Source organism: Ictidomys tridecemlineatus, chromosome 11 (genome assembly GCF_052094955.1).
Source record: "Ictidomys tridecemlineatus isolate mIctTri1 chromosome 11, mIctTri1.hap1, whole genome shotgun sequence".
In the NCBI taxonomy this organism is placed as follows: Eukaryota; Metazoa; Chordata; class Mammalia; order Rodentia; family Sciuridae; genus Ictidomys; species Ictidomys tridecemlineatus.
This window is the reverse complement of record NC_135487.1, coordinates 514,721-540,920: the sequence shown is the minus strand read 5'-3', so window position 1 is coordinate 540,920 and position 26,200 is coordinate 514,721. Positions and strand designations below refer to the sequence as shown.

General features: G+C 46.4%; 1 protein-coding gene across 6 annotated transcripts in view; it reads left to right on the top strand.

Annotated features, from left to right (window-relative positions):
* Gnb1 (G protein subunit beta 1) overlaps positions 1-26,200 on the top strand; it is a 70,629-nt gene that overhangs the window by 28,343 nt on the left and 16,086 nt on the right. For 5 of the 6 annotated variants that reach the window (XM_040287769.2, XM_078025024.1, XM_078025022.1 and 2 more), the window contains exons 2-4: positions 14,659-14,760; positions 20,862-20,900; positions 22,657-22,763. In XM_040287769.2, the coding sequence (XP_040143703.1) occupies positions 14,704-14,760; positions 20,862-20,900; positions 22,657-22,763 (203 nt within the window). In that variant the 5' untranslated portion in view covers positions 14,659-14,703. Of the gene's footprint in view, positions 1-11,770; positions 11,886-14,658; positions 14,761-20,861; positions 20,901-22,656; positions 22,764-26,200 lie in introns of those variants that run through there. The other variant, XM_078025025.1, reaches the window with a different exon arrangement.

The following is a 26,200-nucleotide window of genomic DNA, read 5'->3' as shown; positions in this document are numbered from 1 at the left end:
TCAGTGAGGGAAGACTGGGTGACAGGCCTGTGATGCTCAGAGAGCTCCAAGCAACACCAATAGGGACAGAAGCTCCCGGCACCAAACCGCTGAAAAAGATGACATTTTGAATATAGCTACAGAAAAAAGAAACAAAAAAATTACCCTGCACTTCTTATTAGACACTTCAAGTGAGAAGACAGTGGAGTGACATTTTGAAGGGGCTGAATTGGCCATCCAGAGCTCCATACCCAGAGAAGAAGTGTTTTCAAGTTGAAGGCGGAGGAACAACTTTTTCTCCCCGGGGGCTGTGCGGTTTGCTGCACTATATGTGCTCTGTGAGAATCGGGAGCTTCTCTGGGCAGGGTTGTCATGCACCTGCAGTCTGCATGAATGCTAGCTCTCTGGATGTGGCACAATGCCCAGCAGAGCCACCCTCAATTCAGAGGCCAGCTGCGCTTCTGACCAGCTGGTCAGGAGCTTGGGAGGCTCCCTGATACCTCCACAAGTTCAATATTTTGCTAGAATAAGTCCCAGCATTTAGGAGAGCACTTTACCCCTGGCTGACTAGGATTAGGAGGTACGCCTGTGATTGTATGCATGTCTACCCATTATGAGCCCCATGCTCAAGATTGCTGGGTTTTCCCCCAGAGTGGGAACTGAACCCAGGCCTCAAGCATCCTAGGCAAGTGTTCTACCACTGAGCTACCCACCAGCCCTTGCCACCTTCCTTTTAGTCTGGGAGTACTTCCTTCCCTTCTGCCAAAGCAAGATTATTTCCAGTGCCAGACCTTGAATGAGTGACTTCTCAGAGGAGCCCTGCAGTTTTTCAGGAGCCTGGGTTTTGCTTCAGAAGCTCTTGGTTGGCGAGGGTTGGGAGAGGGACATTTGTCTGTATGTGAGAACTGTGCAGGAGTACATACACAATCACCAGAGGGCCCTCCTTGCCTTCACACTGCAGGGTGTGTGGCCCTCTTGTCGGAGCCCTGGTTCCCAGGTGTACCTCACTGTTTACTCTGTGCTGCAGCATGAAGCTCAGCTTTCAGACCTTTTTAATTGTTCCTTTTGCCCTCAGTGTACCCATAGGTGTACATACAGTCTAGTGACTCATTTGTTGGTGGTGGTTTTTAAAAGGTCTTGCTGTTGATGTTGAGCTCTTGTTTTGTTTGAAAGAATTTCTGGCTTTTGTCTGTCCTTGCATTAGTTCAGACCCGTGCAGTTGGAGGTCATGGTAGAGCTGCTGTCGTTCTTAGTTGTGGTAGTCAGTACCTCATGTTCTGCTTGTTCATTACGTTTCCACCCGAGACCTCTTCAGCAGTGACTTGACGTAGTCTTCAGCAGCCCCAGTTCTTTACGTACAGCTCATGGGGCTGGGAGTGTCTTGGAATTCATACCTTTTCCAGGTTTAGAAAGATCAGGTGTACATGTGCTATGCAGCTTCCAATCAGACACATGAGCACAGCCTATTCACACTGACTGGAAAAGAAGAATTGATGCCATGAGCCTGTTCTGCTCTGGTGTTGGGAATCTCTTAACTGTACATGAGTAACAGGGTGTGCCTATGTGTTCTCCCGACTTGTTGCTATGCTGAAACCGGAGAAATTGTTCCTGATAGATACCTTTGCTTGATTCAAAATGTCGATGCAGCATATAAAGAAATTCTCAAGAGGATTCAGCTTGTGAATTGTAAAAAAATAGATAAATAATATCATACTTAAAACCTCAAGATGGACTAAAAATATATATATATATATATAAAGAATATAATCATTTTATATTGCTTAATTAGCTCTACAGAATCAAAACATAGGCTGGGTTGATTTTATCATGGAGAAGACACCTAATTTTTTTATTTCCTTTTTTTTTTTTTTTTGGTAGTAGTGCATGTCACTACTACAGTAATGCTCACATGTGCCCCTGAGCCACATCCTAGGGGCACTCAACCACTGAGGGGCACTCAACCATTGAGACACATCCCAGTCCTATTTTGTATTTTATTTAGAGACAGTGTCTCACTGAGTTGCTTAGGGCCTTGCCATTGCTGAGGCTGGCTGTGAACTCCTGATCATCCTGTCTCAGCCTCCTGAGCCATTGGAGTGCGCCGCCGTGCCCTACTCGCACCTAATCTTTAACGTAGTAATTTCATCTTTGGAAATCCCCTAAGGATTTTAACTAAATACAACCATGAAAACAGACCACCTTTGCAATTGGGCTCTTTGGCTAAGAGGGTTGTGGTGCTCATAAGCCCTGCAGATGGCTGACATGCACTACATACCTTCTTGTGTGACGTGTCCTCTCTGCTCTGGACTGAGAGGCAGGCCTGATGAAACCGTCCTGATGTCCATAAACAGTTGGATTGCCCCACCTGTGGCATGTGTCCTACTTCAGCTCTTTACCTCCAGCCACGGGATCTTAGCCCAGCCATGCTCGTGTATTTCTTAGGCCTTGCCTGAGTGCTGCAGGTTCTCTGAAATCAGCTTCTCTTGGTTTTATTCATTTGCATTTTTAGAGTCCCTCTCACTCTTTGAGTTGTAGGATAATTTCCCATGTTCTCTCTACTTGATTGCAGGACTTATGTGTGGCTAACAACATCTGTTTTGTTGACTTGTGTCTTCAATGTATGGCACATTGATGAAATTATATTATAGAAACTTAACACCATTTATTTATTGGGTGGGGGCAGATATTGGGGATTGATCCCAGGAATGCATTACCTCTGAGCCACATCCAGAACCCTTTTTATTTTTTATTTTGAGACAAGGTCTTGCTAAGTTGTATAGGGCCTTGCTAATTTGCTGAGGCTGGCCTCAAACTTGTGATCCTCCTGCCTCAGCCTCCCTAGTTAACTGGGTTTACAGACATGCACCAGTGCACCCTGCTCAACAGAATTTCTTGATGAATAGGTGCTCAGAGGACTTGACCCATAAATGACTTTAAAAATAAAATGGAGTTGTCAGGTAAACTTCAAAGACCAGCATTTGAGATTTAGCCAGTGGCACCCTAAATAGTGGTAGGAAGGAAGAGGTCTGCTGTGCGGTGGCTGGTTCTTCCTCCTTATGGCAAGGAATGGTCTGGAACCTTTGTACTATGCAGGTGTTACACAGGTCTATCCACAGAAGACAAGAGTCTGCCACCTGGTTCCAGAGGGCATAGGATGGCTGTGTTGGGTAAGGTTTGGAGTATTCAAGATGTTTGTGTATGTTGGGTTTGCTCAGAAAATTGATGACAAATCTGAATTTACTCCTAAATCTGATTTGAATTTTAATTGTTTTAAGTTTTGACCATAAATACTTTGAACTTTTTTTTCTTCTTTCTTTCTTCCTTTTTTTTTTTTTTTGGTACTGGGGATAGGACCCAGGGGCACTTAACTACTGAGCCACATTTCCAGCCCTTTTTTAAATGTTTTCTGTTTGAATTTTTATTTTGAAACAGGGTCTTGCTAGGTTGCTTAGGGCCTTGCTAAATGGCTAAGGCTGGCTTTGAACTTGTGATTGTCTAGCCTCGGCCTCCTGAGCCACTGGGATTACAAGCGTGTGCCACACAGGTGTGCACCTGGCTCAACCACACTTTCTGTTCTAGCAAGTGTAGTCATGTTGCAAAATGTTGAATGTAGGTCTTGGTTTTATTAAGTCCCTAGTTTCCCATTTTTCTTTAAGGGTAGTGCTGCTGGTTTAGGCTCATGCAGTGGGGAGGCAGGCCTGCCCTGGCCTTGCTGTTAGCCAGAAAAAGAGTCCAGAGTCCTCCATGACTGCACCTTAGCCTGGCTCTGGAGGTCCGTCTAGTGCACTGCACATGGTGGGCGTCTGTTTTCCTCTGAAAGAATGGGGAGCTTGAACTCTGCTGTAGCACCTGAACCACAAAACCATCTAGGCATTCCCAGTAGAGAAGCTGTGGTTTATTTTGCGGACTTGTTCTTGTCCTACCTTTCTCTTGATGTGGAACATGCCTGGAAGGATTTGTGTCTAGAGAGAGGGATACATTGTGATGCTGTTCTAGAGGAGGAATTCTCACCTGGGACTGGGGCCACCCCCTGGGCACACCAGGGGGCAGTTATAGCTGGGAACGGGGCTACTGGACATCCCCATGGCCTTGGAAACAAGGTCAGTGGTGCCCAGGTTGAGGTTGGAGACTCCCGGGCGGTCTCGGGGCGCCCCCCCTTGCTACTGTGGCTGGTGGCTGGTGGCGGTGGCGGTGGTTTGCCTTCTCTGATGGATTTGTGTTCCCTGACTTCCACACCCACCCTTTCTTTTTTGAGGTGAAAGTCACATAACATAAAATTAAGCCATTTAAAAGAGAACAATTTGGCTTTTAATGCATTCACAGTGTTGTGCAGCTACCATCTTTTACCCAACCTGCACTTTCATCACCCCAGGAGGAAATCCTGAGCCCCATAAGCTGCTGCTCATCACCATAGCCCCTGGCGACACTGCGCCCTGTCTCTCTGGATCTGCCTGCTTGGATATTCCATGTAAATATGTGTGACCTTTTGTGTCTGGCTTTTTTTTTTTAATACCTTTATTTTATTTATTTACTTTTTATGTGGTGCTGAGGATCAAACTCAGCGCTTTGCACATGCTAGGTGAGCGTTCTACCACTGAGCCACAACCCCAGGCCCCGCCCCCCCTTTTGTACTGGGGATTGAACATGGGGTGCTGTGTGACTGAGCTACCTCCCCAGCCCTTTTTCATTTTTTATTTTGAGATTGGGCCTCGCTTAGTTGCTGAGGCTGGCCTCAAGCTTGTGATCTCCTCTTGCCTTAGCCTCCCAAGTAGCTGGGATCACAGGCATGGCCACTGACCGTGTCTGACCTCATTACTGAGCAGGGTTTGTGAGGCTCGGGGCGTTGTAGTGTGTATCACAGCTTTGCTCCCTGTATGGCTATGTAGAGTTCCACTTTGTGGATATATCATGTGTTTCTGGCCCACTAGCCCATTGATGGGCACCTGTAGTTTCTACCTTCTGGCTAGTAGGTGTATCTGTGCGGCCTCTGCAAACTTATTGAATCCTTGTCTTCAGTTCTTTTGGTTATATATCTAGGAGTACAGTTTCTGAGTCCTTTGGTAACTGTGTGTTTAACTTTTAATGAACCATGGAACTGTTTTTCTTGCATGCCCACTTTTACTTCCAAAAAACATGCTTGCTTTTACATAAGTAGTGTAATTCCGAAATTAAACTACTTTGTTAAGTGCCTTAGAATTCACAGTCCACCTAGAGGACAGTGGCTTGTTGATGCCTCTCCTGCCCCACACTAGGGGTCATAGCACAAGTCCTGGATGACTTGTATCAGAACATGTAAAGGACTCTCAATGGTAACAAGTTCTGGCTTGAAGAGTGAGCAGCCAGAAGTAGTCTTTTTTTACAGAATTTAATTTGGGGAGTTACAAAAACCATCTTTATATATTTGAAACTTAATTTCTAGGAAGGTACAAGCAGACATTCCAGAAGAAATCTAGAATTGAGCATTTTCATTCTGGCTGGAGTTGTGTTGAGGAGTCGGAGCCTCCCCTGTAATCTCTGGCTGTTTCAGACAAGGCAGTGGGTGGAACAGAGGCACAGCTTGGAAGGTCCCCTGTAGGCTGGACAGGATTTAGAGACAGCCAGCCATGGCTTCCTAGGGATTCAGATGGAGGCCTTAAGTAACAGGCCACGTGTGGGGTGTGGGCCAGGGCAGCCTTGGGGCCTCTTGTCACAGTGGGTGCTCTGAATGCTTCTTGCCCACCTTCCTTTTGGTTTAATGCCAGATGTTTTCCCTAGAGCGCTTCTAAGTGTTTTCATATGAAGTTGAGATCAGATTTCTTTTTTTTTTTTAATATTTATTTTTTAGTTTTAGGTGGACACAATCTTTATTTTTTATGTGGTGCTGAGAATCGAACTCAGTGCCTCATACACGCTAGGCAAGTGTGCTAGAGCCACATCCCCAGCCCTTTTTTAAAAAATATATATATTTTTAATTATAGGTGGATACAATGTCTTTATTTTATATTTGTGTGGTGCTGAGGATCAAACCCAGTGTCTCACACATGCTAGGAGAGCACTCCACCTTTGAGCCACAATCCCAGCCCAAATTTCTTTGTTTTTATAGTGAAAAAGAAAGTGTTACAGTGGTACCAAGTGAAGCAGTTTGAGGGGAGGCACAGTAATAGGGGAGAGGTAGAGGAGTGTATTGTTACTTAAATGTAACTGTTGGTACAATGGAACATTTTCATCACACTCTGATCATAGTGCAAACAGCATTTTCTTTTAGTTACAGACAGATTTACATGTGTTGGAGACCAGACCAGAAGCACTTCTGAATTAAGGTAATTTCATGTATTAAGTGATACTCATCAGTTGTTTTTTGTCGGGGGAGGCGAGGCAGGGTACCAGGGATTGAACTAAGGGGCACCGAGCCACACCCCAGCCTCTTTTTATATTTTATTTAGAGACAGGGTCTTACTGAGTTGCTTAACACCTCACTTTTTGCTGAGGCTGGCTTTGAACTCAAGATCCTCCTGTCTCAGCCTCCTGAACCACTAGGATTACAGGCATGCACCACTGCGCCCAGATGTGTCAATTCTTAAAATACAATGTGTAAATTTTGTCAGGGGTTTGTGTGGTGGTAACTGGGATTGAACCAGGGCCTTACACATGCTGGGCAAGTGCTCTACCACTGAGCTACACCCCCCAGCCCAAGACACCCATCTTTTTTTTTTTTTTTTTTTTTAAAAGCAAGCTTCCATTCAGCATTTAGCAAGAAGTCTTTAGGTCCCAAGAGGTGATGAGTTACAGTCTGGACAGGAGCAGTATTTCTCCACTATTTTCCATCAGAAAGCCTGAGAGTCCTTTTCTCAAATTGGATGCTGGTTGGAACACCAACACCTGATGTGGAAGAAGGTAGGGGCATGATCCAGTGCACTGTTGGTGTCTTCACCTTCAGATACCTCCCACTTTGCTGCTGAGACGCTTACCCAGGAGCCTGGCCTGAGGTCACAGGGCAATAAGGAGCAGCATTAGGTTGGAACCTGGGCTTGCCACTTTCCAACCATAGGCTGTCATGCTGCTTCCTACCAGCAGGGCTGTCAGGTGCCACAAGTCCTGCATAGGTAGGCAGTACCTGCAGGTGCCAACGGAAGCACTATCCTTCAGGGTTGAAAGGAAGGAAATAGGTGTGAAGCGGGTCCTTTCTCCACAGGGGAGGCCCTGCCCACTTGAGTGCTCACAGACCCTTGTGTGGTTTGCAGTTGTCTCATCACCCACCCTGGAAGGCCATCCTGTGAGTGGAAGGCTAAGACTACATTTATCACATGCAAGGCTTCGTTCTAAAATTAAAGTAGGACTTCCTGTGTGGCTTCAACATGTCTGAAGGCATTCTATTTATCGAGAGATTTTTGACTGCTTAGGATGTGCTCAGTCCTGGAAGCAAGAAGAGGCCAGGCCTAACGAAGTCAGTAAAGGGGATCAACTTGGAAGGGTGTGATGCCCCAGGAGGAGGGCGAGTAGCCTGGCTTTCTAGACACTTGCTCATCACACTGGGGAGGCTGCTCTTACCTGCACTACCACACCTGGTGGGTAAGCAAGCAGCCTTGTACCTGTTGTGAAGAAAGTGGCACTCAGAAGCCAGGGGAGAGTCCTCCTTACCCTTGGCCCTGTGGGAATGGGACCATTTCATGCAGGGAGAGCTTGACTGTGCTGTCTACTGAGGTGATGGTGGTCACGCACCACAGGTGGTGGGATCATCTGACATAGTCCAAATCAAACTGAAATACACACCAGATCTCAAGACTCAGTGTCACCAATGGCTGTGATATAATTGTTTTATATTGATTACATGTTGAACTAAGGTTTTTGACACTTTGGATTAAATATTGTACTAAAATTAAAGTTGTTTCATTTTACTTTTAATTGTTTAAACCACTGTAAGATTAAAAATTCTTTATGTGGCTCATGGACAGTGCTGGTTCAGGGAGATTCCTGGCTGGAAGAGAGCTGTGAGCCAAGGTGAGATGTCTAGGTGTGCTAAACCCATCAGCATACTAGGTAGGTAGTGGTTTTGAGTTGCTTCCTCTAGAAGTGGAGAGACTAGAATCCCCTTTTCCAGATGGAGGACCTGCAGTTAAAACGAAGGTTGTCACTTTGTCCCTACAGAAGACTATAGTGTTTTCATTACATCTTGGTTGATGATAGTGGTGACTGAGGAAGTGAGATTTCTTTGGGTGATCTTTTGACAATCACTGGCCAGTCATGGATTGCTTCAGGGTAGCTAAATTGGAACCAGGGGTTTGGTTGGTAGCTGTGAGACTGCTGGGGCAGGGTTGCGGGTACATGGTGTACTGAGACCTCTGTTGTAGGATGCAGGTTCCTGAGGCACCCTGGAGATCTGGGGGCAAATTGTGACCCACCTTTCATTTCCAAAGTGCTTGAAACCCAAGTGGTGAAATCAGGGATTCTCTGCACCACCTGCTCAGATGATTGTTAGTCTGTCATTCCTCTGGATTCTGCTGAGGTCCCGAGGACAGGGGCATGCCTTGTCACCAGTGTCCTGTCCCCTGGAAGGCGTTCAGGCAGCAGTGAATAAAGTGAATAAGGTTCTCGGAGCACTGCTGAGCTTTTTAAAAAGAAAATTATAGTTCTTGGGATTGAACTCTGACTCAGCCTGATCAGAAAGCAAATGAGCTGCAGTTTGTACTGTGAAGTGATGTTTAGCAGAGTGGATGGGTGTGAAGGTGCACCAGAGCTGTGTGGAGACGAGCGGGACACGCGGAGGTTTTAGTATGGCGGAGCTTGTTTCCTCTCCTTCTGTGGGGAGGCAAGGCACTCTGGCTGTCTGGACTGAGTTTGGGGAAGAACACTCTTAGGACGAACTCTGCTCACCAGGCAGTCCTTGTGCCTGGTTAGACCACCTCTCACCATGGTAACAGACACACTCCCGTCCTGAAGGGATGGGCTTCTGCTCTCATGCACACTTTTGCACGTGTGTAGACTGTGGTCCTGGCCTTCCTGTGGGAAGGAGAATCCTGAGTGAGAGGAAAGGCAAGGAAGTGGGGAGTCAGTCCAGGGCCGTGAGGTGCTGTGAGTGAGCTGCACATTGTGCAGAGAGCGGGGAAGGTGAGGACTGTGGCAAGCAGAAGAGAACCAGGAGAACATGTCGGGGTGAAGCATGGACATGTCAGGCTGGCCGTTTGGGTGTCCACACAAACTTGGTAAGAACTGACATTGAATTCTTCTCAAAACCAACCAGCTAAAGTGGCCGTGTGCTCCAAAGTCACTGCAGAAAATATGTCCTGGTAAGACCTGCTCCTGCAGTGCTGGGCGTTCACATCTCCCAGAGCCAGGAGATTCACTCAGACCTGGGCTCTGTTGAGAGGTATTGAACACATGTTTATAATGTGGTCAGAGAAGACCAAAACCTATTTTGACTTCTTAAAAAATGTAAGAGAGGGCTGGGTTGTAGCTCAGTGGTAGAGCGCTTGCCTGCCTGCCATGTGTGAGGCACTGTGTTTGAGTCTCAGCACCACATATAAGTAAATAGAATAAAGATCTACCAACAACTAAAAAAAAAATTTTTTTTTAATGTAAGAAAATGTGCAAACACAGAGATAACTGTGTGGTCACCCAGCTTCAACATTTTCAGAAACTGGCCATCTTTGTCCGTCTCCCCTTTTCCTCAGTACTTCTTTGAAGGACTTTGAAGCAAATCCCAAAATCTGTCATTCCACTTACCAGTGACAAGCACTTGTAGCTGTTAAGGGTTGCATTGTAATGTCCAGCTAAAGAGCAGAAGTTCCTTCCTGTCATCTGATACCTGGATGTCTTCGCAATTTTCTCTTCAAAAAGATCAGGCTGGTCTTGAACTTCTGGGCTCAATTGATCCTCCAGCCTCAGCCTTCTAAATACTGAGACTAAGGTGTGCACCACCTCACCCAGTTTGTACATTTGGATTTTGAATTGAGATCCAAGATCCCAGCATTTTTCTTCTTATTTCTTTCTCTTTTTCCTTCCTTCCTTCCTTCCTTCCTTCCTTCCTTCCTTCCTTCCTTCCTTCCTTCCTTCCTTCCTTCCTTCTCTCCCTCCCCCCTCCTCCTCCCCCTCCTCCTCCCCATCCCTCCTCCTCCCCCTCCCCCTCCCCTTCCCCTTCCTCCTCTGTTGTCCTTGTTTTGGTACTGGGGTGCTTTACCACTGAGCTACATCAATCACTAAGGTGGGTCTAGCCTCAAAACTTGAGATTCTCCTGCCTCAGCCTCCTGAGCCACTAGGATTACAGATATATGCCTCCATGCCCAGCAGACCCCAGTATCTTAAGAAGTGATTTTTGGGGGCTGGGGATGTGGCTCAAGTGGTAGCGCGCTTGCCTGGCATGCTTGCGGCCCAGGTTCGATCCTCAGCACCACATACAAACAAAGATGTTGTGTCCGCCGAAAACTAAAAAATAAATATTAAAAAATTCTCTCTCTCTCTCACTCACTCTCTCTTTTAAAAAAAAAAGAAGTGATTTTTGTTTGTTTATTTTGAGGGGATATTCCTCAGCCCTTTTGAATTTTCATATTGAGATAGGTCTTGCTAAATTGCTCAGACTGGCCTCAAACTTGCAGTCCTCCTGCCTCAGCCTTCAAGGTAGTTGGGATTACAGGTGTGCTCCATCACATCCAGTTTAAAAAGTGGTTTTCAATGGAAAATTGAAATACATACAAAAGTATCTGTATAAGAAATTCCATCAGCAGACTAAACTATTACTTGCTTTAGCTGGCCTTGTTTCTATGTGCCCCCCTCTATTTCCCTTCTTGGTTGTTTCAAAGCAAATTGCAGAGATACCATTTTGTTCTTCAGAGATTTCATTGTTGTCTTTAAATGATAAAGTCCCATTAAACGTGTACTGCTGTTGTCACACCTACAGAGTTGCACAGTTCATGTGACTCCTTCCACAAGTCGGCTTTCTGCTTGGTCAGGGTATCCCTTAACTGCCTGAATCCACAGATCTTCCCTCTTTCCCTGGTCACAGGAGTGTGATGTTAGGGATCACCGCTGTTGAAGACTGCGCTTCCAGCCAAGACCAGCAGTGCGCGCTCTCACCTGACTGCTGCTCAGATGTCGGCGTAGACATCACGTGTGTGTGTGTGTGTGTGTGTGTGTGTGTGTGTGTGTATATATATATATATATATATATATATATATAAAATCTTCATTTCAGCTCTGTGACATAGATAACACTATTCCCATTCTGTGGTAGCCAGACCAGAGAAGAGTGCTTTAGTGTGAGGGTCATAATCTTCACGTTTGCAAAACCAGAATCTTGAGCGCATTTCCATGCGTGTGGCCCCTGTAGCAGCTGTTGCAGCCTGGTGCCCCTGGGGGGCACTGTCAGTGGTGGTCGGCATTCATTCTCCGCTTCAATCAGGGGAATTGGTCCGAAGCACATGCCACTGCCCTGAGTTTGTCAGGAGGTGGTAGAGGCACTGCCTGTCAAGCATGGTGCCACACGTGTGGAATGTTATTCTGGGAGAACCCTGCCAACACGCGGCTTACAGAGGTGTTGCATGCCATCTCAAATAGGGGCAGATCCCTTTAGTACACATTTTCTAGTTTTTGTATTTTGTGGTGCTGGGGATCAAAGTCAGGGCCTTATGCATGCTAGGCACTAATAAACTGCACTCCCAGTCTGCTGCTTTTAAATCATTTAAATTTCTATGAGTAGTATTTCTAAAACAAAAGTTCTAAATAAAAACTACTGGCAGATGTGGGTCATGAGCAGACATGAGACCTCAGCAGGACCTGTCTTAGGGGATTAAGGTGGAAAGTGCGGCCTCAGCAGGACCAGAGCTTACCCGGGTGTGTTGGAGGAGAGCAGCCCCAGGCAGGCAGAATTGATGGTGGGGCTTCCCAGAAGAGCTGGGGACAAGGCGCAGCCTGGAGAAAAGCAGTAGTGAGTAAATGTAAGTAGGACTTTTTAACAGACATTTCATTCTTAAACTTTGAAAGTAGTATGAGCAGCTTTACCAACGCTGGGAGACTCGATAGAAAAACATGGCCAGCGATTCTCATGAAAGTGTAGTTAGCCTCTAAGTATATATATTCTTCTAAAACAACTAGAAGTATTGCATTCAAATCTGTTATTTTTTAATTTAATATATAATTAACAATCCCCCAAATTTTTGCATTGTTTTTTCATTATTATCAGTGATACAGCAATTATAAAAAGTTAACAGTAGCCCCCCCCCCTTTTTTTTAAACCAAAACATGTAGAGAAAATAATGTAAATGCTTCTTGACTCCATAGAGAAGCTGTTAATTTGGAGAGCTGGTGGCAAGCAGACCACTTATGAACCCCCAGGGAAGAGCAGAAACTGCCCCGCTCTTCCTGTTCCTTCTTGCAAAAACAGCCACTGCTGGTCTTTTTTCCTATGTGTAGGAAAAAAGATGATCTAGTATTGGCACTGCTGCCTGTCCTCTTCACATGGAGGGGCATCCTGCCTTATGGGCTGGTCTGCTTGTTCCCCTGCTGTCTCTTCACAGTGACCTTGAACTTGAGCAGGTGGGGAAAGCCTTCTATGTGATAAGTAGAAGGTGGCTTGTTCACAGTGTGTGCCATCCATTGTCCTGCAGCTCAGCTGGGGCCATGTGCCTATGACCTGCAGGTGGGCCAGAGCAGTTCAGCTGTAAAACCCCCTTCCAGATTTTGTTGTGGAAAATAGTGTTTAAATTTTTCATCTTTACAAAGACTAGTGAGAAAGAAATTTAATGACAGGCATTTAAATTTAAAAAAAAAATTTTTTTTGTAGTTGTACACAATAACTGCATTTTATTTATTTATTTTTATGTGGTGCTGAGGATCGAACCCTGGGCCTTGCACATGCGAGATGAACGCTCTTACCACTGAGCCCTAACCCCAGCCCCAGGCATTTAAAATTTTTTAAATTTACATTTTCTAGTTTTTCTCTAGTTGCTGAGGCTGGGCTGAACTTGGAATCCTGCCACAGGATCCTGAGTTGCGAGGATCACAGGTGCATGACACTGCACCCGACTAAATTGCCTGTTGACTAGAACTGTGCCTCCTGATGACCCTGACTGCCCCTTTTCCTCACACTGCCTCCAGATGGTGGGATGGAGGAGCCTCTTTACAACTGAGGACCATTCTGTTGGGGTGCTAGACTGGGAATTCTGTTGATCCTTCTTGCTCTCACATGGTGATGTTCATAAATTGCAGTCCTTAGGCTTGTGTGCTAAAGAGTTAGAGCCAGGCATGGTGGTTCACACCTATTGTCCCTCTACAAAAGAAGCTGAGACCAGAGGATTGTCTGAGCCTAGCAGTTCAAGATCAGCCTGGGCAAAAAAGCAAGTCCGTGTCTCAAGAAAGAAAAGAGGGACTCCCAGTCTTTCCCTACGAGAGTGGCCTGCCCAGTGAACTTGCCTTGTCCTGTGCCAACTACACTTTGTTCATGCAGGCAGCCTGGGCCTGGGCCCTCTTCCTATGGATCTTTCCTCGTGGCTCCTGTCCCTCATGAAGAATGCCTGGAGAAGCAGCCCCCAGGGTCAGCAGTCTTTCTGAAACTTGCTGTACACTGAGCTTTCCTAGACCATAGCAACCGCAGGTCCTGGTCTGCGTGTTGGGGACTCTGCCTCAGGTCACAGCCAAGCCGTGCAGGCCTTTCTTGGTAGTTCTGCGGACTCACTCTCACCACTTGTGAGTTTGAGAGTACTCTGGTTCCCTGATTTCGGTGTTTAACTGACACTTTTTTGCAGTTTCCAGTGCTGATTGGCACACTCACCCCTCTGTCCCTGCTAAGCCAGGTGAAGCCCCCAAAGGCACTTTGTTGTTTGAAGAGAGACTGGTGTCATCAGTGAGCACACATCAGGACTCGGCAATGAGGAGCAAGAGATGATGAATTTTGGATGCTTTTGTGCAGAGGAAGGTGATGAGGAACATTAAAAAACTAGGCTTTGTGGGTCATTCAGATAAAGCCCCCCCAGATGTGTTTAAATCTCGGGGACATTAGATATTTGTATAGTGTAGTAACCCTATTACTTTTACATGGAATTGTGATGATAAAGTTGTGAGCCTGTGTGACTTGCATGAGAAACTGAGATCCGTGTGGGAACCGTGTTTGCATGTTAATAGCTGACGTTCCGAAGTAAATAAGGTGGTTCCAGCTGAATAAGGCTCTGGTCTTATTTATAACTGAGTCAGCAGCCAAGATCCTAATCAGAAATGCCATCTCCTGTGATATCCTCTTGGGAAAAGGCTTTTCAAGAGGATGGTTTTGTACTCTTGATAAGGGAACTGGGCAGCATACTGGCTCCCACTAGCCTGATTCCACTGGGCCCAGAAGGCCCATTTTGGTGGGAATGAAGGACTGCTGGATACTACCTCTGTCCTTTCAGGATTGCTGTGTGGACATCCTGGCATCTTTGTGGTTACTGCTGTGGCTTCAAGGTGCTAGTTTGCCAAATAGCTGTGGTTGTTTCCTAAGTAACTGCCCCTGGGATTTGGTGTGGTGTCTACTCTAAACGTTAGTCTTGTGTTCTTGGTTCATAGGGGAGACTCAGAAAACGACAGTGTTAAGCATTTGCATTTTCCTGAAGAATGTTAAAACAAGTTTTCTTTTTTCAATCCACTGTCAAAGTCCTGTGAGACATGGTCACATTATGCAAAGCCAGTGTGTAATTGGTCATCTTCACTTACCAATTTTTTGTGCTGTTTCTGTCTCAGATCACGGATTCTTTGAGGTGGCACTGAAAGCACTAAGACCTGAAGATGAGTGAACTTGACCAGTTGCGGCAGGAGGCGGAACAACTGAAAAACCAAATCAGAGTACGTACCTGCATGTGTCCAGGCTCACTAGTCATGTGGTTCAGACCAGACGGTACCATCACAGGAAGGGGGTTATAGAGCCAGGCTTTTGGTCTTTCGGACAGAAATTGAATCTTTTTTTCTTTCTTGGTACCAGGGATTAAATTCAATGGCACTTGTCCACTGAGCCACATCCCAGCCCTATTTTGTATTTTATTTAGAGACAGGGTCTCATTGAGTTGCTTAGCACCTCGCCATTGCTGAGGCTGGCTTTGAACTCATGATCCTCCTGCCTCGGTCTCCCGAGCTGCTGGGATTACAGGCATTTGCTACCTCATCCGGTTGAAATTGAATCTTAATTTGGCTCAGCATGTGCTAGTCTTAGATCCAGTACTTTGTTTTCATGCACATTATAATTATTGGTTATTTGAATACATATGAAATGTTTCTGTAGAATTCAGAAAGGTCTGTTTTACCACCACCACCACCACTCCTTGTCTTCTTTTCTTTTTTTCTTTGGTACTGGGGATTGAACCCACGATGTTCTACCACTGAGAGGCATCCCCAGCCCTTTTATTTAATTTTGTTGCCCAGGCTTCCTTGAAACTGTGACTCTCCTGCCTTAGCCTCCCATATAGCTGGGATTGCAGGCATGTACCACCGTGCCTGACTCTTCTGTGCTTTTTGTTTTTTTTTGGGGGGGGAAATAGTTTTGTGATTTGGTCACTGTATCACAGGGTGAATTCTGCCCCGTCCCCTGAAGATAATGGCTATCAACTTGAGGGTAGACAAGGTGCTTTCAGACAAGAGCTTTAACAACAACAAAGCAAAAGTATTTTATCTGTGCCTTTTCTTTCTTTTCTTTTATTTTCTTAATTTCAAAGAGGAATATTTCCTAGGGATGGCTGTGGGAACCTACGACTTTTGAGAGACTGAAAGCTAGATGTATCTGATTGAGGTTAAAACCGAACAATGAATAACTTCAACGGAATTCTAAAACATTGAACTCTCGGGACTGCAATTGTGGCTCAGTGGTGGAGCGCTCACCAGCACCACGTAAAAATAAACAAATAAAGGTTAACAAAAGGCCACAAACATTTAACTCTCTCTTACTTTCCTCCTTTCTTGTTTTGATGGTGCTGGGATGACACTTGGGTCCTCTTGTCTAAAAGGCAAATTCTACCACTAAGCCATACCCTCACCCGACACCTATTGCTAAATTGCAGGATCCACAGGCTTTTTATAAGGGAGAGGTTGATCTAAAAGGAGTTAGTTCTGCTTGGTCCCCTCTGTGTGTTCACAGAGACACATTAATGCAACAGTGTGTGTGTCCTCCCTCTTGCCATGATGAATGAGTGAAGAGGAGACAGGCTCATCAGCAGAAACCCAGCATCGGTGGGGCTTTTGTTTGTTGGGAACTTCCTCTGACTGGCTTGGTCTCCTCTGTGAGGCTCTGGCTGTCCTTCAGAGCACCCCTTTACAAGAAGTCACAGTGTTGAGCACATTTCTGAACAGCAGCTCAGTTCTGAGTGCAGTGCCAGGACAAAGCCGCAGGCTTCCTTCTACATGCCAGTCATGCCCAGCAGCCTTGCGGGAGAAAGAAGCACCAACCTCATGTTCGCCACGTTTGTCTCAGACTTGAGAAAAGACAATGGAATTACTGAAATTTACAGCTGGAAAAAAAATAGAAAATATCTTCTAGTTTAGGAATTTTACAGCTGGATGTTTAAAATGGCCTGCTACAGTTCAATGCATGTGAGAAGGATCTAGATTTTTATTAGCTTTATTAGGTCAGGCTTCCTCAATGTGTGTCTTTACCCAGGACTAAGGAAAATATTTTAAAATATTTGCTTTGATATAAAGTTATTCCCTGACATACTTGTTTGAATAAAACCAAAAGATATTTCTCTATTTTATTTTTTGGTGATGCTGGGAATCTTACTAGGGCTTCATACCCATCAGGCAAGCAAGAACTTTATAACTGAGCTATACTTGTGTTTTTTTGGGGTTTGGGCGGGTTGTTTGTTTTGAGACAGGGTTTCTCTCTGTTACCCAGACTGATCTCAAACTTATGGGCTTAAGTGATTCTTCTGCCTCAGTCTCCTGAGAGTAGCTGGGATCACAGGTGAGAACTTCCATCCCTGTCTTGCCTAAAAATTTGTCTGATTTAAAAGCTTAAGGTTCTAGCTGGGAGTGGTGGTATGTGCCTGCAATCCCAGCTACTCAGGAAGTTGAGGCAGGAGGATCCCAGATTGATGGCCAGCATCAGCAACTTAATGAGGCCCTGACTCAAAATTTAAAGAAAAAATTAAAAGGGCTTGGGGTCTAGATCAGTGGTAAAGCCCCTGGGGTTTCAATCTGCAGTACAAAAAACAAACTCTTAAGCTTCAACATAATTCATTTTGAAGTAAGCACTGGTTTTGGTAAATTAAAAAGCAAAACTATGATGTTGTTGCTTAATATTAATGTTAGTGTAATTAAGTCATTTTCCCTGAATTCAAAGCACTCTAATTGGTTTACTGCTTTTGAGATCATATTTCTTCTTTACCCAAAACCCAATAGCTAAGAATGTAACCAGAGTGGTACAGGCTGAGAGGTTGTGAAGCCCTGCCTGTGTGCCCGATGGAGTGGACATGTGCCCATGTGTGACTGTCCTGCTTAGACATGTTGCTTTCCATGGCTCTGCAATCTTTTTGTGATCCTGGGGATCCAAGCCAGGTCCTCACATGTGCTTGGCACACACTCCACTGAGCTGCAGACCCAGTACTTTCTAAAAAATTGCCCAGGCTGGCCTTGAATTTGTGATCCTCCTACCTCTATCTTCTGAGTTCCTGGGACATTTTGTTTTTTTAACAAGTGAAAATTTTTCATAAATTGTTGCTCATAAATGTGGACTCAGCTCTGTTCACAAGAGGCTGTGTGGTAGAGGGAGACTGACAGGAGACATTCTCCTGTGTTTTCACCCTCACATGTGGAATGCACAGGGTCCTCCTAGGCCCACGTGGTGGCACATGGCCTTTGATAAATGCTCTTGTTGCCATATTAAAAATGTGGAGGCAAGCAGCCCTTGCAAGTCTCCTTTCGGTGTTTGAGTATGTGCTTGATGCCCTTTTATTGAGATGTTTGTCTTCAGAGTTCAATTCATAGCCCACCCTTAAGGGAATGCCTCCATTCACCCCAGTGCATTTCACATGCACACGGTCAAGGCCCAGGAGCCCATCGTGGGCAGCACGGCTCCATGCCATTCCTGTACCCTTGCTATCCTGATAAGGATCTACTCCATAGACACCTGCCTGGGGTTTGGGCTTTGTCTCTGAAGTGCTGCCTCCTTTGCACAGGACCAGGGGGTGAGTTGAAGGCCTTTGAGTCCATTATCCCAAATGGGAAGAGAAAACTTCTTTCAAAAAGTATGGTTTTTTCTGAGTATTCGAGGATGGCATGCTATTTGAAGCTGCAGAGCGAACAGGAAACAGCAGGTGATTCCAAGAGGGGTCTTTTTTTCTTTCTTAGATTTGATTTTCAGCTTAAAAGACCCCAAAGGACGTTTAATTATTCTTTTGATTGTATTATTGAGGAAACACAGGTTCTTGGAGATGCTGATTGAAACAAGGCATAGCTTAAATACTCAGAGGGCACAACTCACTCAGGAACAGACAGCTGCCCTGGACACATGGTACAGAAACTGGAATTGGCCAGAGCCCAGGCCTTAGCTCCATGTGTGAGATAGCAGGACACCTGCATAACAAGAGAGTGAAGCCTCTCCTGTGGCATTGCTTAGGGTCTAACATTTGTCTGCACAGAATAGGAGAAGGGTTGTTTGTTTGACCATTCCCTCTGATGGAGTGGAGGAGTGGACAATGTGCTCTTCTGTGCGTGTCCAAGTTAACTGAGGGCTGTTGCACTGTCCTCCTCTAGCAGGTGCAGGGCTGGCTTGCACCAGGAGGCTTTTCTACAGCTTGCAGGTGAAGGGGTGTGTTCTGAGAGGCACTGAGCTCCTGACAGCCATGCTGGCCAAAGTGGAGAGGCCGGGGCTCGCCTGTGCTTTCCCTGCTCTTCAGCCGTGGTCTCACCACAGCCAGCTCTAGGTGTGTCTAGATGCCCACATGGATGTTAGAAATTAACCAGGGTTAAGCTGTTTAGGTGCCGTATTTTATTTCTTCTGTTTAAAAAATTCCTGTTGTATTGCTGGGGATATAGCTCAGTTGGTAGAGTGCTTGCCCTGGGTTCAATCTCCAGCACCACACGCACACAAAAAAATTCCTGTTGTGCCTTTTTTAAAGCAAAAGCCATATGTAATATTAACACACATGTATTTGGAAATAAATATTAAGCTTCATACTTGGCAGAAAAAATTAATTGATGAGAAGACTTGCTACTCTGAATCTTTCTCATCTACTTTACTCCAGAATCTGTTTTCAGTTGACCCTGCAGCTGCTCACTTTGCTGCTGAACTGCATTCCCAGCCCAGCTCTCCTCATTTTATTACTGATGTAAAAATGCTTTTTTGGTGTGTTTTAATACAAGCAGAATCACTAATAACTTCCACTAAAGAAGAATTTGGAATCTAGGCTTGGTATGCAGTAATAGTAATCTCAGCATATTTCCATGCTATCAGTTTCCAAGTATTCCAAGTATTTCATAAAAAATGGTCATCTCCAAGGAGGTGGTTTGTCCTGAAATACTGCTCTGGCAGTGCCCCAGCTGGCAAGGTGGTAACAGGTGGTCAGATGACAAAGCGTTTTCTTACTAGGAATTGTGGTGGGTTCCTTCAGGTCATGCTCCACTCAGATGCTGAACCTCATAAAGCTGTCGCCTCGTTTTCCTTCATGATACAGAGCTTTCTACTTATAACAACACATGCTGATTTGAGATTTCAGGACTTATTTTCTAGTAACTTTTGATCATTTTTTTTAAACAATTTTTTTTAAAGAGAGAGAGAGAACTTCAATATTTATTCTTCAGTTTTTGGTGGACACAACATCTTTGTTTGTATGTGGTGCTGAGGATCGAAACCGGGCCACACGCATGCCAGGCGAGCGCGCTACCGCTTGAGCCACATCCCCAGCCCTTGATCACTTCTTAGTGGTGAAAACAATTTAACATTCATGGTGTATCTCTTCACAGTTCTTACCTGCTTCCATAGGTTTACAGAGATGAAAGCAGATTGATAGATATCCAGGTATGGTGACACACACCTGTCATCCCAGCCATTGGTGAGGCTGAGGCAGGAGGATCGAAAGTTTGGGGCCAGCCTGAGCAACTTAGCAAGACCTTATCCCAAAATAAAAAGGACTGGGAATGTGGCTCAGTGGCAAAGCACCCCTGGGTTTAAAAAAATGAAGAGCCGGGCACAGTGGCACATGCCTGTAATCCCAGCAGCTTGGGAGGCTGAGGCAGGGAGGTCACAAGTTCAAAGCCAGCCTATGCAAAAGCGAGGTTCTAAGCAACTCAGTGAGACCTGTTTCTAAATAAAAAAAACAAAATAGGGCTGGAGAACTGGAGATGTGGCTCAGTGATTGAGTCCCCCTGAGTTCAATCCCCGGCACCAAAAGAAGAAAAAGAAGGGAATACAGATTGATAACAGGATAGCTTTGACCAGGAAATTTAATCAGAGTTTTGAGTGTCTGATTCCTGATTCCTTGCTGTTTACATAGAATTTAGATTTAATGATTATATGGCTTGAAAGCAAAGTCCTTAGTTAACGCAATCTAGAAGAACATTTGTTTGGCCTGGGTAGTGGGTCTTTTTGGGGGGGCCCTTTTACCCTCAGGTGCCTCTGGACAAAAGCACGTGTATGGTGGCCTTGGAAAGGCAGTGTTGGTTCCCGTGCTTTTCTTTGCTGTCCCAGCTTCCAGTGTGCTTTTCCAGGGCTGCCTGAAGTTCTGAGACCTGTGGGTACTGCAGGCTTGGGTGGGTTTGGGTATCATGAGTGTCTGTCCAGGGTGGCCTGGGCAGTCCACAAGCACAGTGCACTGGGGGAGAGGGGAGGCAGGGAGATTGCCCCACCCTGTTCTGCTCGTGCTGTTTGCAGTTGGTGGAGGCTCTCTGAAACTTGAATGTGGGTGGAGTCCTGGGACTGAATGTAAGAGATGTCACTAACTAACTTTGTCCTTGTCTTTCAGGATGCTCGAAAAGCATGTGCAGATGCAACTCTCTCCCAGGTAAGAAACAATTGCACAGCGCAGTGTCCCTCCCAGGGCAGAGGCTGGTGGGGGCTGGCACCTGCCCACAGAACTGGAGTGACCTTGCTCCTGGGGCTCCTGTGCAGTAAGGTGGAAGGTCACTGCAGGGTGCTTCATTCAGAAGTCCTTCTGAATCTAGGCATGAGGAGCCATGGCTTTTTTCTAAATGAAAGCAGTGTCTCTCCAGCATTAAAGAATCACTTCCTGGTACAAAAGTGATAGTTACAAAATACTGTTGTCTTAAGGTGGGTTTGACCATTCTCTAATCAACGGAACCTGCCTTAGAACTTCACTGTGTAATGTCCACTTTGGCAGTTCCTCAAAAAGTTAAATGTTGAAGTTAGCTAATTCCCAAAAACCAAGTGCTGAATGTTTTCTCTGATATAAGGATGATGATTCATAATGGGGTTGGGGACAGGGAGCATGAGAGGATTAGACAAACTCTAGTTAGAGCAAAGGAGAGGGAGGGGAAAGGAGAGGCTATGCGGGTAGGAAAGAAGGTAGAATGAGATAGACATCATTACCCTAAGTACATGTATGGAGACATAAATGTTGACTCTAATTTGTATACAAACCAGAGATATGAAAAATTGTGCTCTATATGTATAATATGAATTGTAACACATTCTGCTGTCATATTTAACAAATAAGATTAAAAAATAACTAAAACAAAAGTTAAATGTAAGATTACCATATGACCCAGCAGTTGCTGCTAGATATGTGCCCAAGAGAATTGAAAACTGGTTTTCAAACAAGCAGTGTTAAGGAGCCCCTTCATCCCTGGGGTGTGCTCTGAGATCCCCATGGAGCCTGCAGCCATGGTACCAAGCCCCACATGCACCGACCTGATCCTATACATCTTACCTGCGATGAGATTGGCTCATGCACCATGCTTAGGAATAGGCCATAGCAGGAACTAATGAGAGGAATAGCTGTGGGGCCCCAGTGTGTGGGGGTGTGTGTGTTGCTGCCCATGGCCTGCACTGTGTGCCTGGCATCAACGCAAGTGTGTTGAGGTTAAGCTGGAAACCTGGCAGCTGCCCAGTGACTGATGAGCAGATGGTGTGTTTCACAGCATGGGCACGCTGGACAAGGGCAGTTGCTCCTATCTGCAGTTTCCGACTGTTTGACCTTAGGGAACAAGTCGTAAAGAGCAAAGGCACCAATAGCATGGGGCTGGCGGCCTGCTCACGGCAGCCAGTGGACTGAGTGACTGCGTGCACAAGGACTGTAGTGCCTCTGCAACACAGCATCACTTGGTAGGCCTCGTAGGCACTGTGACCAGGACAAAAGCCAGACCCATGGCTGTGGACTCTGACCCTTGTCAGTGTGAAAGGTCTAGAGGAGGGAAGTGAGTGTGCAGGGGCTAGGAGGGACCTGGGGAGCAGGGCTCCCAGGGCAGGCCTCCTGTCTTCCGGTGGTGGTGGCTACATCGCATGGGGCAGGCACTGAGTGCTGCAGGGTGGCAGGCACTGAGTGCTGCAGTGTAGCAGCCAAAATGTGGTACTTCATATTCTGTGGACCTCACCTGTGAGGGGAAAGGGAGAAGCCAGCACCTCTGCTGTGCACAGGAGAGGGAAAGGAAGGCTGAGGGTGTGTGCACCTGCAGTGGAAGGTGCAGAATGCTGTCCAACAGCCATGGAAGAGCTAGATCTTGGCACTCAGGAGAGAGAGCCTGAAGCTGGAGGGTTGCTCCTCACCCATGCTCATCTGCACTGACTTTCTTATTTTTAAGATCACAAACAACATCGACCCTGTGGGAAGAATCCAGATGCGCACCAGGAGAACACTGAGGGGGCACCTGGCCAAGATCTACGCAATGCACTGGGGCACTGATTCCAGGTATGGGCCTGACCAGTGCGAGGGTGGCACGTTCTGCTCTTCTAGGGGAAAACACTTAACTCAGAAGTCGAGTCAGACACTGAGCAGGGGAGGTCCAACGCTCACAGGCACTCATTCCCTGGACAGGCTCCATTGGCCAGGGTTGCATTCATGGCCTCAGTAGAGTTGCCACTTCAGCTCTGCCTCCCTTCTCCCCTCACCTGTCCTTTGGTTTCTGAACCTTTGTTCCAACTCTGCTGTTTGCTGCTCATGGGACCTCAAGGAAGCTGTCTCCCTCTCTGTGCCCTGGGTCCTCTGGTCCCAGCATGTTCCTGGGGGTTCCAGGCCTGTTCTGGGCACTGGAACTTGGAGTGTGCATGGCTTAGTTGGTTTCTCCAGCCCTCACTTGGCAGGCATGTGGGGCTGTGCACCTTAGCAGCTGACCCCAACTTCCCACCTGATCTGTGTGTCCCCTTCTACTTGCTTGCCACCCCAAGGAGGTGAAGCCCCTCATGGCTCCTGTTTCTTCTGAGTTGAGTTCTACCCCTTGCTCAGACTTACATCTTCCTCTGGGTATCTCCCCTCCACCACCCTCCCTCCCTTGGCCTTCCCTTTCCTCACCCTGTTCACACCTGGCTCATCCGGTCTGTCTGAACTGGCCAGCTGTGCCAAAGCGGAGTCTGTTAGTTAAACTCTTCTCCTTTTCCTCTTTTCTTTCAGAGGTAAATAGAAAACCTGCCTTTTCTGCTTTTCCACCCAAATAAAATACATTGCTACTTGGTTTGTGTGACCATAACATGCTCTTTCAGACCCTACATACAGGCATACAGGTGTTAACATGCCTTTCCTTGTAGTTAGTGTGTGTGTGTGTGTGTGTGTGTGTGTGTGTGTGTGTGTGTGTGTGTGTGTGTGTTTTCAGTTGTCAAAGTGGAATTTTCTGCTTGGCTTTCTTTTTTTGAATTGTCTGCTTTAGAGTGTAAATAGGGAGAGAACAAAGGATTCTATCTTTAGTTTGTTCTGTACAGGGTCTCGCAATTGCATGTGCAGATAGGCCCTCGTGATCATTTAATGATGGCATCAAAGAGAGAATAAAAAGGAACGGAGGGTCGTGAGGAGCTGCTGCCAAGAGGGTTAGGGTTTCAGCTAGATGGGAAGGGTGCACTTCAGAGACAAGCACACAGCACCATGACTGTAGTTAGTGATGATGATATTAGGAGTTCTTTCATTCTTATATTTTTCAGTACTGGGGACAGAACCCTGGGCTTTGAACTTGGCAGGCAAATGCTCTACCAATGAGCTACTTTCCTAGCCCAAGAGTAATTTTGTTTAGTTTTTTAAAAGTTGTAAATGGGGAGAAGAAAGAATATCCTTACTGATAATCCCACCTTAGATTTGTTATCAGAAGTACATGGTGATGCAGGATATGGCTTCCTTGTGTGTCCGCTGTTGGGTTGGACAGCGCTGTAGCCATGCTGTCTGCAGAGCTCATATCAGCCGTGTGCTCTCCTTCCCCAGCCTGGCTGTGGGCTCCTGCCTGAAGGGTACATGTGAGCTGCGGCCAGGTACACTCGGGCAAATGGCCTGAGCAGTGGCGTGAGAGCAGGGCTAGGCAAGATGAGTGGACTGCGCCAGGTCACTCGTGTTCCATGTGGTCTCAAACTGGAGTCTGACCTTGAAAGCCCGTATTCGGGAGGAAGAAGAGCACATATTAGCTGGACTGAGTTCAGGATGGTGGCACTCCTGTGCACAAGAGGCCACTGGGTATCTGCTGGTGTGCCCTTGTTCCTGGGTAGATGGTAGGTGTGTGGCTTTGTTCTTTATCATTCTTCAAGCTGAACCGTTGTGTTTCGTAACACACAACCACAGAACAGAGCCAAAGAACAAGTGTGGGGATGGCCCTCTGCTGTTCAAAGTATTCCGGGGTTGTTTCTTCTAGGTAGCCATGTTTTCCGAGATGCAAGTCCAAAATAGTTGTTTTGGGGTTTTCTGGGACTTGTGTCTTCCTGTATTGCCGTCCTCAGTTTCCTGCCTTCATTGAGCAACTGTACAGGTTGTTCCTCACAAGGACAGTGGAGCCCTTGCCTGGGGTAAAAGGCACTGGGTGCGATCCTGGCTCTGTGGCTTGGGCCAGAGGTCATGACCAAGGTTGCTCCTTCCTGTGTAGGATGGGGACACTTAGTCGTGGTAGTGCTGACAATTCCCCTTTCAAGCCAGAGAGCCTGGGGAGTGCTTGTGTCCATGTGCTGGGTGCAGGACGTGTGGGTTTGTGGTGCTTTTGGAGACACCATTTCAGGCATGGGGGTTAATGTTAATTTTCTTTCTCCTTCTTCAAAAAGTCTGCTGAGGCCTGTGCCCGGCAGCGAGAGCCCACCCTCCTCTGGGATGATGACGGTGAGCTGCACTGGGGCTGTGATGGCTCTTTTCAGTGGCCTGCAGTCCTCAGGCTTGCTCCCAGCTCCCGCCTTAGTGTTGAAGGCACCTCGGGAGACTTAGTGAGCTGGGTTCATTCCTCAACAGGTACCTGACCTTGGGATTAGGAGTCCTGTCTTCTCTCACCTTCTGGAGGATCAGCACACAGCTTAACGTTGCCCTGACCCCTGGGCAAGTCAGCAGTTATTAAGCTTTTTGAACGGGAGACCTCTCTGAAGGTGACCCCCCCTGACTGGGAGGATGAGCTGCTAAGGGTGGCTCTGATGTTTCATATAAAGGCTCAGAAAGACCAGACAAAAATAGAGCAGCAGAGGGGACCTTTGCTATCTCAGGGAAGTGGAGGCGCATGGGGTCTGAACCTGGAGAAGTTGGCCTTAAGAATGGCACCTGAATGCTGGGGTACAGGCCTGTTGTAGACAAGCTTAGCATGCACAAGGCAGTGTCCCATCCCTGTCACCAGAGAAGAGTATCTGCAAAGTAATAGGATTGGATTCTGCTTTTGATTTAGTTCTGATTGGTTTTGTAGCAAAGTGCTGAGGTTTTATTCTTTGCCCAACTTGTTGACTTCTTTGTAAAGAAAGTTTGTGTGTAGTTTAGTGTCACAGGGATCCATGTTCGAGTTTTACCTCAAGCTTTTGATTAGCTTCAAGTAGCCACATTATGCATACAGCTGAAACTGTTGGAACCTTTGTGTGTTTTTTGTTTTGGAGTAATTGGGATTGAACCCTAGGGTGCTCTCCCACTGAGCTACCTTACCTCCCCAGTCCTCTTACATTTTGAGACAGGGTCAGGCTAAGTTTCCCAGGCTGGACTGGAACTTGCCATCCTCCTGCCTCAGCCTCCCAAGTAGCTGGTGTTACAGGCATGGCCACCACACCTGACAAAACAGCACATGCTGTAGAATGCTCATGAGTAGTTGTCCCAGAACCACCCTCACTCTGCTTGTTTTCCACATGACTTTAATTCCTTTGCCTGTTAGTCATGCTTTACTTTTGCAGCATCCTGTCTTAATTCTGCAAGTACAGGTA